General features: G+C 38.9%; 1 protein-coding gene and 1 non-coding gene across 7 annotated transcripts in view; both read right to left on the bottom strand.

The window, feature by feature from the left end:
• Positions 1 to 10,990, bottom strand: part of AKAP7 (A-kinase anchoring protein 7) — a 125,474-nt gene extending 114,484 nt beyond the window's left edge. For 4 of the 6 annotated variants that reach the window (XM_055535635.1, XM_055535638.1, XM_055535636.1 and 1 more), the window contains exons 1-2: positions 10,590 to 10,880; positions 3,211 to 3,339 (exon numbers count right to left, since the gene is read on the bottom strand). In XM_055535635.1, the coding sequence (XP_055391610.1) occupies positions 3,211 to 3,339; positions 10,590 to 10,836 (376 nt within the window). In that variant the 5' untranslated portion in view covers positions 10,837 to 10,880. The other 2 variants (XM_055535640.1, XM_055535639.1) reach the window with 2 other exon arrangements.
• Positions 10,991 to 15,720: 4,730 nt separating this feature from the next.
• On the bottom strand, positions 15,721 to 15,792 carry TRNAE-UUC (transfer RNA glutamic acid (anticodon UUC)). Its single transcript has one exon. It is a non-coding gene; the product is annotated as a tRNA-Glu (tRNA).
• Between the last annotated feature and the right edge of the window lie 1,164 nt (positions 15,793 to 16,956).

The following is a 16,956-nucleotide window of genomic DNA, read 5'->3' as shown; positions in this document are numbered from 1 at the left end:
ATTTAGAGTAACTTTTACTGTTCAGCAGAAAAAAAAGTATTAGTTGTAATAAAGCTTGTAAACCCATCCCATAAATTTAATTTATTATACTTGTTAATTTCCATAATGATTTCAGTAGCCATTTTAATGTGCTCTAATGAATCTGGTCTTGTTGACAAAGGCTGTAACTCATCCATGCATTGACTTTTTTTACCTAAAGCACCACGTGTGTCATTTTAATGTAAATTATCTAATTTTCTTAAAGGCTTTTTAATTATCTCAAAAAACTACAAGGAAATGAATTATGAGAGAAATTAATGTAATGTAGCCCATCTGTTATTGTTGGTTGACTGTTTTTATACTTGCTGTTAGCCAAAACAATGAGTGAATTCAATTTTGCTTTTATATTCTTTTTCTTGTTTTCTTGCTACGTAAGCCATCAAATTTCTGAAGTAACCATTCTTAAAATCTAAGTATACAACATAGACTATTACCTTCTATATTTCATAGAATTACTCTGAATAAGGAGAAGGAAATGGCAACCCACTCCAGTACTCTTGCCTGGAAAATCCCATGGACAGAGGAGCCTGGCGGGCCATGGTCCATGGGGTTGCAGAGAGTCAGACACGACTGGAGTGACTAAGCACTCTGAATAATCTTTAGCAAATTACTAAAACTTTCTAATTTTCTGTGAGAATTAAGCAAAGAAATGTAAAGCATTTAGTGATGGGCTAGAAGCACTCAATGGTATTATTATAAAATACTGCTTTCAAGGGATACATTCTTACTTATTTTGGCAAAATATTTTGGTAAGATTAAATTAATAAAAACTTATGGAGACAAGTTCTTTGCCACACACAATTGGAAGGACTTTACATTATTAATAAGTTAGTTGAATCCTGTCAACAATCTTATGAGATAGCTACCATTTTATACCAATTTTTGAGATAGTGAAAGTGAGCCCAGACACTGGCTCAAAGCACACAACAGGAAAGTGTAGGAGTAAATTCTGTCCCTTGACAGTCTGACTCCACAGCCCTCACTTGTAACCGCCTCAGTTTAACACTATTAGTAAAATCTTGATGGATAACATCAAAAAAAAATGAGTTTCTCTACCTCCCTGTTTACTGAATCGATGAAGCACACATCTTTAAAATTAAGTTTCTAACCACAATTCAAAATTTTAATCATATTTTTTCATGAAAAGAATCAAGAGTTCATAAAATTTGAAGATTAGAAAAAGGAATAAAGAAAAAAAATTGTTCAGAAATCTACTATCTTAACACAATCACTAGGAATTTTGGTGACAGATTACCTAAAGTATTTACACAATTGTAAACTAACATTACATATATTTCCCCCCTAATTTTTTACTTTGCATTTTACATAGGAAATATTCCCTACGTTTTCAGAAATATTTTCATAATATGCAATTCTATACTATGTGGGCTTCCCTGGTGGCCCCAGCGGTGAAGAGCCCACCTGCCAATGCAGCAGGCCATGGGTAAGAACCACAGGTTCTATCCCTGGGTTGGGAAGATCTCCTGAAGGGCACGGGAATCCATTCCAGTATTCTTGCCTGGAGAATCCCATGGACAGAGCAGCCTGGGGGGCTACAGTCCATACGGTTGCAAAGAGTTGCACACAACTGAAGTGACTTAGAAATGTTCCCCATTACATAGTTTCTAGAAATATTTGCATAGTATATAATTCAATACTATGTAACGTAAAGGCACTGGTATAGCTTATTCAGCCACAGTCTAATGGACATTTGGGTTTTCTGGCAATACTTTTACTACTTAAAAACATTGTGACACATGTTTATAAATAAAACTTCTTCCCACAAGTAAGACTATGTCCTTACATTAGGAATTCCATGAGTGACTCCACCCCATGTATGAACATTGCTTCAGTTCAGTTCAGTTCAGTCGCTCAGTCGTGTCTGACTCTGCAACCCCATGAATCGCAGCACGCCAGGCCTCCCTGTCCATCACCAACTCCCGGAGTTCACTCAGACTCATATCCATCGAGTCAGTGATGCCATCCAGCCATCTCATCCTCTGTCATCCCTTTCTTAAGATCCCAATAAACCCCATTCTAAAAGGACTACTACAACAATACTCTGTCAGAAGCCACAAAGAAATAACCTAAAATCACAGAGTATTATTTTTGAATGATATTCCCAATCTGATAAGTTACAATCATATTTTAATGTGCATCCTTTGATATTTATGAAGTTGAATAATTTTCCATATATTTATTTACTAACTGAGCTTTATCTTTTACATCCTTTGCCAGGCACCAATCATTTTTTCTTATTTGGGATAAATATTTGCCTCAAGTCCTTTAATAATACAATTCGGAATAAACATTACAGACTTCTCCAATAAATTACAGAGAAATACAGGACACAATTTACACTTTTTTAAAAACTGACAATTTACACTTTTTTAAAAACCGACTCAAGACTATCACTTACTAGACCAAATACTAAGATTCAATCTTTATTTGACATACATTTTCCTGTTAAAATTTTTTTCAAGTAAATGAGGTTTTAATCAATCCTTTAAAATACTTAAGATCTGAAATATTTTTAATATACAACTTAATAGTATTAGCTAATGAGTACATAATAACATGGTGATTTCCAGTATCTCCAAAATCTGCAATAATTACAAAGCTGGACTTAGAATTCGGTGAGGTAAAATAAGGATTATGATCATTTCAGTGAGGAGAACCGAATGCCCCATTTAGGAAAGACCTATGACTGAAAGAAAGAAAACTCACTGAATGACTCTGTTTTGAACCTTGATTTAAGTTAAGGTTAACTTAACCTTATCATTTAACTTAACCTTAGTTCATAGTTAAGGATTACGATCATCTTGAGAGTTGTTACTGTTGTTGTTTAGTCACTAAATCGTGTTCATCTCTTTGGCAACCCCACAGACTGTAGTCCACCAGACTCCTCTGTCCATGGGATTTTCCAGGCAAGATTACTGAAGTGGGTTGCCATTTACTTCTCCAGGGGATCTTCCTGACCCAGGGATTGAATTCACATCTCCTGCATTGGCAGGCGGATTCTTTACTATGGAGCCAAACAATTAATTAACAACCCAAACTCAAAAACATAACAATACTTAAGGTAAAATAATTTATTAAGAAAAAATATATATATCACTAAATTTACTGTTCAGTGCTTCTAAACACATATTTATTTAATAAAGTACTTACTTTCACTATCATCTTTAATATCTATGGTAGCAAATGGCAAATCCACCAGAAAATCCATGGTGTTGGCTTCAAATTCTTCTGACATTTCTTGTTTGCTTGATACACTTTCACATTCATTGGAATTCACCCCTATAACATCACAAAAAGAAAACTGTATTATTTTATTTTTTAATTCATATCCTAAGCTAAAGCAACTCAACTAACTGAACTCAATATAAATTAACATCTGTTAAGAAATGGTAAAATTAGTATTCAAATATACTGTAAGCTACTTATTTAGTTATACCATATTCTACATTTCCATAAATCCATTTTTATGTTAAACAGCTTTAATAATTTCCTGAAGCACAGTACTCAACTCAGGGTTAAAGTTGAGTTAATCAACAAACCTCAAGATCCTTTATAAGACACATTTTCTTAACTCCAAAACTACATTTTTCAAATAACTTTTGAACACAAGCTAACAAGATTTTGGCAATCTCTTCCATGTTTATTTGTTAACAACATCAATTATGTGTTCTCATCTGTACAAGCTCTGACTTCTATTTTTCCTTCAGAAAAGATTAAAAATTTTTTTTCATTCCATTATTATATTAACATGGGAAATTCAAACACTAAAATTCACACATTAAAAATACATAGCTCTAAATATGCTTTTCTAGAAATTCAATGGTTAAAAGCAAAAAGATCTTATAGTTTCCCTGACAGCTCTTCCAAAGACATGTACTAATACTAGAGTGACATTTCACACTTGGTCCTTGTTTTTTTGTTTTCTTCTTATGGGTAGAACAATTATATGCCTCAGGAGGAGGTTAAGGGGAAAAGGGTGTCTGTTTAAACTGATAAAGTCAATTGCTAAACTTATCAGTTGGTGATCTCCCCATACCATTATCCTCCATGCTTTTAGACACAAATATTGTTTGAACCAGAACTGAACAAAATCCTGGGATACTTACATAATTTTTATTCTATATATTGACTAACAATTAATTTACCATTGAAGATATTAAAGAAGTCATTTATTTCATTCTGTTATAATCCTCTATTTTCATATACAGACCTTTAAAAACACACTCCATTAAGAATATGGCTTACAATACACAAGATAATAAATATTCATCATAAGTTATAGTTAACATAAGCCAAATAAACTAAATTTTTATTGTAATTTCAGTAACCTTTAATACTATTTACAGACACACACCCTACATACAGGCACACACACACACACCTATTTTGTAGATAAAAGCAAAAAACGACAGCTAAAACCTTTTTATTGCTGTTTTTTTTATATCAACTAGTCATGTTCAACACCAAAATCAAAAAAATTAATAGTACACTCTTAATAATGCTATTTATTTATATTACAGTTCAACGTTATTAAGCTTGAGTGCCTGGCATGCAGGCGTTCAACAAGTGTTAGTTTACCATGAATCTATTCACAGCTATCGAAATATGTGAGAACAAGTAAATGTTTCCTTTCTATTTTTACACTTGTGTTGAAAAATACACAGCTTATATTCAAACAAAAGTTTTAATAAATCAATACATATCTATATTTGGGGCAAATGCACCTACATAGAAAAGATCATCACTGATCACTTAGCTTACACAACATTATAAATAAAATGTTTAAAAGATTTTTAAATTTTTTAATAAATAAATAAAATTCTTGAATGCAATGGTATGTCAAAATCAACAAGAGTCTAGAACTTGAAACACAAAAGTTTTTCTATTAAATTACCAAATAGCTGAAAACATTTTTGTAGATATGAATTATTAACAGGCTTTCCTGGTGGCTCAGACTTGGTAAAGAATCTGCCCATATTGTGGGAGACCTAGGTTCGATCCCTAGGTTGGGAAGATTCCCTAGAGAAGGAAATGTCAACCAACTCCAGTATTCTTGCCTGGGAAATCCCATACACAGAGGAGCCTGGTGGCCTACAGTCCATGGTGTTGCATGAATTATTAACTCAGAAATAAGAGAATACCACTTCCAAGTAACTCTTGGAACTCCATGTTCTACCGTCATCCTATAGAACAATGTTTCTCAACAGGGCTCAAATCTGAAACACTTCCTCCAGTTCTCTAAGCTCCAGTGTTTTGGCAAAGGCCGGCAGACATGAATTCAACACATCCACATCCAGCCCCATCACTTCATGGCAAATAGAAGGGGAAAAATGGAAACAGTGACAGACTTTATTTTCTTGAGCTCCAAAATCACTGTGGAAGGGGAATGCAGCCATGAAATTCGAAGACGATTGCTCCTTGGAAGGAAAGCTATGACAAACCTAGAGAGATAACACTTTGTCAGCAAAAGACCCTATAGTCAAGGTTATGATTTTTCCAGTAATCGCATACGGATGTGAAGAGTTGGACTATTAAGAAGGCTGAGTGCCAAAGAATTGCTGCTTTTGAACTGTGGTACTGGAGAAGACTCTTAAGAGTCCCTTGGACAGCAAGGAGATCCAACCAGTCCATGCTAAAGGAAATCAACCCTGAATATTCATTGGAAGGACTGATGCTAAAGCTGAAGCTCCAATACTTTGACACCTGATGCCAAAGTATTATGCATTATTAAGAGTGTACTATTAATTTTTTTGATTTTGGTGTTGAACATGACTAGTTGATATAAAAAAAAATCAGCAATAAAAGGTTTTAGCTGTCGTTTTTTGCTTTTATCTACAAAATAGGTATGTGTGTGTGCCTGTGTGTAGGGTGTGTGTTTGTAAATAGTATTAAAGGTTACTGAAATTACAATAAAAATGTAGTTTATTTGGCTTATGTTAACTATAACTTATGATGAATATTTATTATCTTGTGTATTGTAAGCCATATTCTTAATGGAGTATGTTTTTAAAGGTCTGTATATGAAAATAGAGGATTATAACAGAATGAAATAAATGACTTCTTTAATATCTTCAATGGTAAAGAGCCAACTCACTGGAAAAGACCCTGATGCTGAGAAAGATTGAAGGCAGGAAGAGAAGGGGGTGACAAAGGATGAGATGTTTGGATGGCATCACTGACTCAATGAACATGAGTTTGAGCAAACTCCAGGAGACAGTTGAAAGACAGGGAAGCCTGGCGTGCTGCAGTCCATGGAGTAGCAAAGAGTCAGACACACCCAAGCAAGCCACTGAACAACAATCATAACATTTTCTTTTACAGAAGTACAAATTTTTGTTTTGGAAAAATTGCCTTAAAATAACCAACCTTTGGACTTCCCTGGTGGTACAGTTATGGGTAAGAATCTGCCTGCCAATGCAGGGGGCATGGAGTTGACCCCTGATCCAGGAAAATTCCTCACGCCTCAAGGCAACTAAACTCAACTCATGTGCCACAAGCACAATGCCCCTGCACCAGGACCATTGAGCTGGAGCTCTAGAACCTGCTAGCAGCAACTACCAAGCCTGTACTCTCTAGGACCTGTGAGCCACAACTACTGAGCCTGTGAGCCATAACTAATGAAGCCCAGGTGCCTACAGCCTGTGCTAAACAAAAAGAGAAGCTACTGCAATGAGAAGCCTGTGTACCGCAAGGAAGAGTAGCCCCAGCTCTCTGCAACTAGATAAGTCTGCGTGCAACAAGAGATCCAGCATAGCCAGAAATAAATAAATAAAATCATAACCAACCTTGAAATAAAGGACTTAAACTATAAATTGATCATTGTGAGTATTTAACATTTGGTTTAACTACTGTTAAAATTCTTTTGTACAAATCCAAGTAACAGTAATGTTGCTAAGTGAATTAATACCGTAAAGATAAGGTGAGGGGGACTTCCCTGCAGTTCAGTGGCCAAGACTCTGAGATGCCAATGTAGGGGTAAGGGTTCAATCCCTAGTATGGCAGCTAGGATCCCACAAGCTGAATGGCATGGCCAAAAACAAAAGAGGTAAAACTGGTTAACAACTACTAGCAGTAACAACAATATCTAACATTTGAGCAAGTGTCTATGCCAGGCACTGCTGGAAGCACTTTACAGAAGATGGTAACTCCCTTAACCATGTTATAAGGGTAATATTAAACTCTTTTCACAGACTAGCCAATTAAGCAACTTGCCTCAGGTTACAGGTCTTGGGTCTAGAATTTGAATCCAGTTACTCAACCACCAAAACCTGCCAGCAACAGCACTGCTGGAAAGTTCACATACACAGTTTATATTATAATATACACAGTTCATATAATATAATACACCCAGATATCTGCCTGGTATCTGTTCTGGTTAAGAAGAGCATTTTCATTTTAAAGAGCGGATATAAGAATGCATATGCACTTGTACTATGTGTACAATTATATACAAAAAAGCTGACATAGTTGTACTCAATACATTTCTGCTATTCAAATGTTTCAAATAGAATCATTACTTTTATAAGAAAACAATTAATGCATACGCTTCAGTTCAGTTCAGTTGCTCAGTCGTGTCCCACTCTTTGGAACCCCATGAATCGCAGCACGCCAGGCTTCCCTGTCCATTACCAACTCCCGGAGTTCACTCAGACTCATGTCCATCGAGTCAGTGATGCCATCCAGCCATCTCATCCTCTGTCGACCCCTTCTCCTCTTGCCCCCAATCCCTCCCAGCATCAGAGTCTTTTCCAATGAGTCAACTCTTCACATGAGGTGGCCAAAGTATTGGAGTTTCAGCTTTAGCGTCATTCCTTCCAAAGAACACCCAGGGCTGATCTCCTTTAGAATGGACTGGTTGGATCTCCTTGCAGTCCAAGGGACTCTCAAGAGTCTTCTCCAACACCACAGTTCAAAACTATCAATTCTTCGGCGCTCAGCCTTCTTCACAGTCCAACTCTCACATCCATACATGACCACTGGAAAAACCATAGCCTTGACTAGACGGACCTTTGTTGGCAAAGTAATGCCTCTGCTTTTGAATATGCTACCTAGGTTGGTCATAACTTTCCTTCCAAGAGTAAGCATCTTTTAATTTCATGGCTGCAGTCACCATCTGCAGTGATTTTGGAGCCCCCCAAAATAAAGTATGACACTGTTTCCCCATCTATTTCCCATGAAGGGATGGGACCAGATGCCATGATCTTCGTTTTCTGAATGTTGAGCTTTAAGCCTACTTTTTCACTCTCCTCTTTTACTTTCATCTAGAGGCTTTTTAGTTCCTCTTCACTTTCTGCCATAAGGGTGGTGTCATCTGCATATCTGAGGTTATTGATATTTCTCCCGGCAATCTTGATTCCAGCTTGTGCTTCTTCCAGCCCAGCGTTTCTCATGATGTACTCTGCATAGAAGTTAAATAAGCAGGGTGACAATATACAGCCTTGACGTACTCCTTTTCCTATTCAGAACCAGTCTGTTGTTCCATGTCCGGTTCTAACTGTTGCTTCCTGACCTGCATATAGGTTTCTCAAGAGGCAGACCAGGTGGTCTGGTATTCCCATCTCTTTCAGAATTTTCCACAGTTTATTGTGATCCACACAGTCAAAGGCTTCGGCATAGTCAATAAAGCAGAAAAATAGATGTTTTTCTGGAACTCTCTTGCTTTTTCGATGATCCAGCGGATGTTGGCATATGTTTAAAATACATTATAAAATTGTACAAGAAGTATACAGTAATATTCAAATACATGTGTACTTCCACAAATGACTTCATCAAAGACAGACCAACAGAAGAAAAAAAGAATAGTCTGCCCTTCCTCACACAAATTGTAAGTTTCCTATCTGGATAACAAAGCACAACTTTATTAAGCAAAATTCTCTTCTACTCACTCTACTAGGTAGGTATATTCCCCAAGAAGGTATATCCAATATTCCTGCCTGGGAAATCCCATGGACAGAAGGAGCCTGTTGGGCTATACAGTCCATGGGGTCACAAAACAGTTGACAGGGCTTAGCAACTAAACAATAGATATATAGTTGGTATAGTTCCCAAGAATCAGTGGAAAGGGTCAGTTCCATCATCCATGCCAGTTCTGGCCTAGCTACTAAAAATAGAAACATCTTACAGCTGGAGAAATGTTGACAGCTCTCAACAAGTCACTTGACCTCCATGCTTTGGTTTCCACATCATGAAAAAAGGAACAAAAGTACAACCCAAATTACTAGCCAGAAATGGACAAAGTAAGCTAATAATATCTGAAACACAATGTAAAAAGGCATTAAATTCCACAAACATCTTAAAAGTATGCTACCCGCATCCTCAGTTCCAAGGCCACACACTGAAGGAACTGGGGTGGGAAACCCTTCTCTTTGACACTGACAAGTTTCCCTTTATAACTGCATCTCAAAAATTCCCATCCTGAGCATTGACCTCCCAAGGTCTTCATCATTTCATTCCCTCAACAACTGTAAACATATTTACACTAGTTAACGGTTATTATATAACATTTTAAGATTTTCATGCTCTTTATATCTATGCGGTGGCTCAGACGCTAAAGCGTCTGCCTACAATGCGGAAGACCCGGGTTCAAATCCTGGGTCGGGAAGATCGCCTGGAAAAGGAAATGGCAACCCACTCCAGTATTCTTGCCTGGAGAATCCCATGGACAGAGGAGCCTGGTAGGCTACAGTCCATGGAGTCGCAGAGTCGGACAGGACTGAGCGACTTCACTTTCACTTTCATTTTCATGTGTTCATATTTCAAAAACCTCACATGAAAAAACGTGAAAGTCTCTCAGTTGTGTCCCACTCTTTGTGACCCCGTGGACTGTAGCCCACCAGGCTCCTCCGTCCGTGGGATTCTCCAGGCAAGAATACTGGAGTGGGTTGACATTTCCTTCACAGAAGAGCACCTTTTCTCTAATTGGCTTGTCTGTGCCTTTCACCAAAAGCCCAACCCCTAACTCGCTCTACCCACCAACTTCAGTTCACAGTAAATGCGGACATGAACTGGAAACTCATTCTGAGCCCTACTGCAGATCTGGCGCCAGTTTAGAAAGGTCACTTCCACACCGAGAATAAAATCCTACGAGGAAAACCTAAGTGCGGTGATTCAAGCCTTTGTTTGTGATAAAGTATAAAAACGGAGCTTTTTCTAGATTTTGCTGATACACAAACACCGTCAGAGGGTATGTGTCGGCAAGAAGTTTCTAAAAGGTTAGAAGATCATCGGGAAAGAAAAGTGAAACTTAGAATGGGTTCACACTCCCGGCCTCCCGTCGCACCAACAGTGCGTGCACTAACAAAAACACTCGCTGACAGGCAGCACTGATCATACCCGGTGGTACCGGGTTCCCTGAGGCTACACCGAATTCTGCGCAGGGCGGGGAGAGGAGCCCCAGGGCAAGGCGGGCGTGGGATCGCGCTCCAAGCGCTGGGGGCGCAGGCGGGGCGGCAAGGCCAGGCCCTCCCGGCGGCCGAGCCGAGCCCACGCCCCCAAACTCCAGTCGCCCCACACCGCCCGCCCGAGCTCACCAGCTCCGGGGAGCTCCATGCAGGCGGCGTTGGAGGGCGACGGGTCTCTGCAGGCGACGACGGCCGGGCGCTGCGACCACGGGCTAAGGGCGAGGAGGGGGCGGAGGCGGGGCCGAGGACTGGCGGGCAGCGCGCGGGGGCGGGGCAAAGGGCGGTGGTAGCGGCTGGCGCCCGGGGCTCGGGCCGCGGCGACCAGACCTGCAGAGGCGCCGAGCCCCCAGAGCCGCAGTCCTAGAAGTAGCTGCATGCCCAGGCCGGGCGCCCAGAACGAGCGGAAAGGGCCGAGCCGATGCACCCGCAGTACCTGGATTCTTGCGAGCGACGCAGGCCAATTGCGGGGAGGGCGGGGGCCTCCTCTCTGCGCGGCGACGCTCCGCCCCCGACCCCGCCTCCGCCCTCGACCCCGCCTCCGCTCCCGGGAGGGGCCCTCTGCGGTCTTTGGCCCGGCAGAATTATCTCCAGTAGTGCTGCCGTTCCCATCCCAGGCTTCCAGGGGTGAGATTGGTCGCTGACTGAAAGCATTTCCTGATTGGAGTCTCCTGAGGATCCATAATTTTAGTTTTGCAAAGAGTTTTCAAAACATAGAATTCTGATTACAGAATATTTGAGAAGAGGGAGATATATACAGGAAGGACACCTTGCTTTACAGGGGGAAAAAAAAAAAGCCAAATTGTGGCAATCTCAAAGTTTTAACAGTGGTTTCATGCCTAGAAATTAAATGGAAAACAGCTACTTGTATTTGCAGATTGAAGCAATAATATGAGTAAAATGGAAAGAAAAGTACTTGGGTTTTTGTTTTGTTTTTTTTTTCAGACTTTCAGCTTTAGATCAGAATTTTACTGGAGTTTTCTTTTAAGTGCAAAGAAACCTTGCAGTAAGAAAATCAGGTGTGTCTCTCAACAAATTAATGTAGCCTATTTTACGAGAGACAACACTTATCTTGAATACATCCTAAAATGGAGATGAAGCAAGGACCTCAGTCATAATAGTTGACATTAAAACCGTACACAAAAAGTCATAAACCTCATTATCCTGGTCGCAAAATAATTCTAGCAAATTGGATATTTGGTTTGCACGCCCATGCCCATAGTAATTATGAACTGATTCCGCTAAAGTCTGCTCTGTTCTGAGGGTGTGCAGGTGAATAGACAAGTCTTTTTCTCAAGGAGTTGGTCATCTAATAGCTGAGAATTAAACATGCTGCTGCTGCTGCTAAGTCGCTTCAGTCATGTCCGACTCTGTGCGACCCCATAGACAGCAGCCCACCAGGCTGCCCCGTCCCTGGGATTCTCCAGGCAAGAACACTGGCATGGGTTGCCATTTCCTTCTCCAATGCATGAAAGTGAAAAGTGAAAATGAAGTCGTTCAGTCGTGTCCGACTCTTAGCGACCCCATGGGCTGCAGCCTACCAGGCTCCTCCGTCCATGAGATTTTCCAGGCAAAAGTAGTGGAGTGGGTTGCCATTGCCTTCTCCGGAATTAAACACGAGTAATTGCAATAAGCAACAAACTAAAAGCTGCAAAAAAAGAAATCCACAGTCAATAGTTGAATGGGCTTAAAATATGCCACTTTAGCATTAAGATTATTTTTGGAGGCAGCCAAGAAACATGCTGAAGAACTGTCTGCCCTTCCCTTTCTGCCTAATACCGGAGCATCAATTTTACTGGGTGAAACGGACATAAATTTCCACTTGTAAAGGCAGTCCTAAGCACTGGATTGCTAGGCAGTTCCCCTTGAAGGCACAAACTGTTTTAGTGTTTGATTTCCCAAGGGCATAGAGGTTATTCAATGAATAGTTGTTGAATGAATGAATAAAATTTGATAACCATCAGATCTGTGCACCTATTTGTTAAAAAAAAAAAAAAAGCAACACACCCAAATGAATTTCAAAAAAAAAAGACAGTATCATGGGTAATCTTAATGTCATAAAGCTTCACCAGCCTGAGGCTAAAAATCAGTTGCTATTAACAGTAATATCTAAATCTAGATAGTTGAATTAACATATTTGCTCAAGCCAGAACTGCAGCCCTTAGTGAAATCCCTCCAGAATACATCTAGTGTTCTACACTGTGCCTAACATCACTAGTGAATCTTCCAGGCTGCCACCCATGCCCAAGCTTCATCTCAGTGATCCAGTCTTCTTTCCAGAAGTCCTCTGTCCTCACCAGAGACCAGCTGATTGGTAGTTCACTTGGTCATGGTGGATCCTCTCTGTCCTCAAGGTGACAGTCTCTTGCAAATGAACAGACCAATTCATCCTCCATGTGCTATGCTGCGTAGTAGATAGGGCACAGTGACTGATGTCAGGAGGATGATTTGGACCTCTGAGAGTTACAGAATTCATTGAGATAGCATGTTCCTTTTGTTAAAAACAAAACAACAAGCCCAGAATGGAGTTGCTTATATTAAGCCCCATATTACCAGAGATTTAGAGTTTCTGCTCTCCCAGAAATGGAATATTAAACCAGTCAATTAGGAACTGTCTGATCAGCACTAGCTAGGTAATCTGCCTGATAAATCCCTCCCATCCCCTAAAGGAAAGCAACCTTGCAATTTGTGATTGTTGTTTAGTCACTAAGTCGTGTCCAACCCTTTTGTGACACCATGGACTATATCTCACCAGGCTCCTTGGTCCATGGGATTTCCCAGGTAAGAATACTGGAGTGGGTTGCCATTTCCTTCTCCAGGGGATCAAACTCACATCTCTTGCATTGGCAGGCAGATTCTTTATCACTGAGCCATCAGGGAAGCCCAGCTTTGCAATAACCAACTCAGTTTTTTGTGTAGTATAACTTTCTTGTTCACACTCCTTCTACCTGTAAAAACCTTTCATTTTGTACCATTCCTTGGAGCTCCTTTCTAACTGCTAGATTAGTTGTTGCTAGATTTGAATCAATTTTTGCTCAAAAAACTCAAAATGTGTAATATGCCTCAGTTTATCTTTAAACAGTTCACATACACCTCTTTTTCTCCCCCAGATAACAGTGTACACTGTCAAGATAACTAGATTGGAAGGGTTCCAGTTCAAACTGCCATACTTTTCCTGTACCTGCACCCACCTCTGACCTCTGACCTTCAAGACCTGCTGTTAAATTGGCATATTTGTTCTGCAAGTCTTCTTCTGTATGGTGAGTTTTCTCTTTAGTTCCCTCATTCTCTTTTGTGATACTGAAACAGGACAGAAGAGGGTAGTCAACCTTTAAAAGAATGGCATAGCCCAAGGACATATAAACTGATTAAAACCAAATAGGTCCAAGATGGTGGACAAGTTGACTTCCACTAGACCTTGGGCCACCGTTCTCCTTGCTTGGCCCTTCAATAAATCTTTCCCTGCTTTAACTCTGATGTTTTGGTTTGTTTGGCCTCACTCTGCATCTGGCACATGAACTTGCATTTGGTAACAGGAGAATAAAGTCATGCAGTTCTACAGAAAAATGAAAGTGAAGTCATTCGGTCTTGTCCAACTCTTCATGACCCTACGGACTGCAGCCCACCAGCCTCCTCCGTCCATGTGATTTTCCAGGCAAGAATACTGAAATGGGTTGCCATTTCCTTCTCCAGGGAATCTTCCTGACCCAGGGATAGAACCCAGGTCTCCCACATTGCAGGCAGATTGTTTACCACCTGCACCACCCAATAGAAAGTCAACTGAGACGTTTGATGACCCACAGTGGCTCCAGAGGACATATGCTTAACAATAAAACATGTATGCTTTTCAACTAATGCTTGAGTATATAATTTAAGAAATCATTGTTTAGTACATTAAAAAATAATAAAGGGGAAGGGGTGGGAGATAGGAGGGAGGATCAAGAGAGAGGGCATATATGTAAACCTATGGCTGATACATGTTGATGTATGCCAGAAACCAACACAATATTGTAAAGCAATTATCCTTCAGTTTAAAATAAATAAATTTTTTTAAAATAATAATAAAGGGGCAAAGGGAGGCCATGTTTATTACATTAAAAAAAAAAAGAAATCACTACCCCTATTTCATAAGGGCTTCCTAGGTGGTGCTAAGGGTAAAGAACAAGCCTGCAAATGCAGGAGACATAAGAAACAGGGGTTTGATCCTTGGATTGGGAAAATCCTCTGGAGAAGGAAATGGCAACCCACTCCAGGATTTTTGCTTGGAGAATCCCATGAACAGAAGAGCCTGGCAGATTACAGTCCATAAGATCACAAAGAGTCAGACACGGCTGAAGTGACTTAGCATCCCTATTTCATAATAGTTTTATTTCAGTAGCCAAATACAGTTAAAGGATCTGATAATATTAAATATCAGGATGAACATTTTAAATTATTTTAAATATTTCTGACTTCAAATTTCTAATTCATGTAAATAAATTTTACTGTTTTATGCAATTTTTCAGTTCAGAAAAGCTCATGGAATAACTAAAATTATCTATAATACATCAACCAGAAGTCTATCTCTCTAAATACATATATGCATACACACACCACTATAGTATATATTTATAAAAATAGAATTGTATTGTATATTGCTTTGTAGCCTGCTTTGTTTTTTGCAACATATTATGATGAATATTTCATGTCATTAAATTCTATATTTTCAATGACTGCATATTGAATCTTTATATAAATGTACCCAATGTATTTGATCAATCGCCTATTGATTATCATTGTTCAGCTTCATTTAAACACATTTCAGTTTTTTCATTACTAAAAATAGCTCTATGATAAAACTTTATTCTATAAATCTTTGTATATATATATTTTTTTTATTATTTCCTTAAAATAAATTCCCAGAAAGAGACTTGATAGGTAAAAGATTATAAATCATTGTAAGGCTTTTGAAATATATATTGCCAAATTATCCACCAATTTTCATGCTTACAAGCAGTTTATGAAATTCTAATTCTCTCATCATTTTTCATTTGAAAGGTATAAAGGCTTGTTATTTTAACTTGAATTTTGTTCATTGTAAATGAATTTGGATATTGTTTTATGTATTTAATAACCATTTGCATGTCTTTTATAAAAAAGAGTTTTGCTTATTTTTCTTCCAGGTTGTTTATCTTTTTCGACTATATCATAAAAACCTGGGTATTTATTAATGATTTTTTTTTTTTTTTTTTTTGGCCATGCTGTGTGGCTTGCATGATCCTAATTCCCTGACCAAGGATTGAACCTGGGCCCCAGCAGTGAAACTGCCAAGTCCTAACCACTGGACCATCAGGGAATTCCCTATTTATTAAAGATTCTTTTAATGATTTTAAAGCCTTTGTCATATATATTGAAAACCTTTTCTCTAATTGATCATTTGCATTTTAATTTGTGTACAGTAGTTTTTAGCATGGAGAATTTGAAAGTTTGCATATAGTCTTATGTATTAATTTTCCTTAGTGATTATATTTCTCTGCTGTAACAATTAAAAATATTTTCCTTTCTCGGGACTATTTATGGAGACTGCTCCATCTTTATTTCTTTAATATTTCACTCTTTATGAATCTGGAACGTATGTTATTTATTCCATAGGTACTTTTTTCCCTCCAAAGTCGCTAACTGCTCCATTGCCATTTCTTTTTTTACATTTATTTGGTTATTTGCTTGTGCCAGGTCTCAGCTGCAGCATGCATGATCTTCAGTTGCAGCATGAGAACTCTTAGTTGCAGAATGTAGGTTCTAGTTCACTGACCGAGGATCGAACCTGGGCCCCTGCATTGGGAGCACAGAGTCTTAGCCACTGGGGTACCAGGGAAGCCACTCCATCGCTATTTCTTGACAAAAAAATCCACAGTCAAGCACTTCCAGGTCCTTTCCCCACACAAAACATCCTTTTTTTGTCAGATCTTGTCAGGTCATACTTTCAGTCAATTAATCTCACAACTAAACTGTGCTAATGTGCTAATAATTCTCTATGAATTATTTTGTGAAAATACTGTATACGCCACAGCTACTTTAGTGTCATTTAACTGCTTAATTTCTATTTAACAATTATCATTATCTAAATTGTATTATTCAGCTACTCACTTTTCATCTGTCTTTCCTACTAGAATGCAAATTCCATGAGAGTAAGGATATTGTAGTGCTCACTCAGAGTCTAGCACACAGACATATCCAAATAAATATTCATTGAATGAGTTATTTATTTGATGAATTGACGAAAGATTGAACCTGATCCTAAGGAGATGAATAACGGGAGTCAAGGATGGAGATTTGGGAGGTCTGACAGCCTTTGCCTGCTGTTTTACCCACTCATAAGATTAGCAATGCCTGTGGACATTTACTTCAATCATCATGAAGTTACTACATTTTTGGATATTAAGTCTGCATTCACATAGCTAATTCACCTCCAAAGCATGACTTCTGAAACACAGGAATACAGTAAGTAATTAGTAATTTC

This window comes from Bubalus kerabau, chromosome 9 (assembly GCF_029407905.1).
Source record: "Bubalus kerabau isolate K-KA32 ecotype Philippines breed swamp buffalo chromosome 9, PCC_UOA_SB_1v2, whole genome shotgun sequence".
Classification (NCBI taxonomy): domain Eukaryota; kingdom Metazoa; phylum Chordata; class Mammalia; order Artiodactyla; family Bovidae; genus Bubalus; species Bubalus kerabau.
The sequence above is the reverse complement of the archived record's forward strand: the minus strand, read 5'-3'. Positions and strand labels throughout refer to the sequence as shown.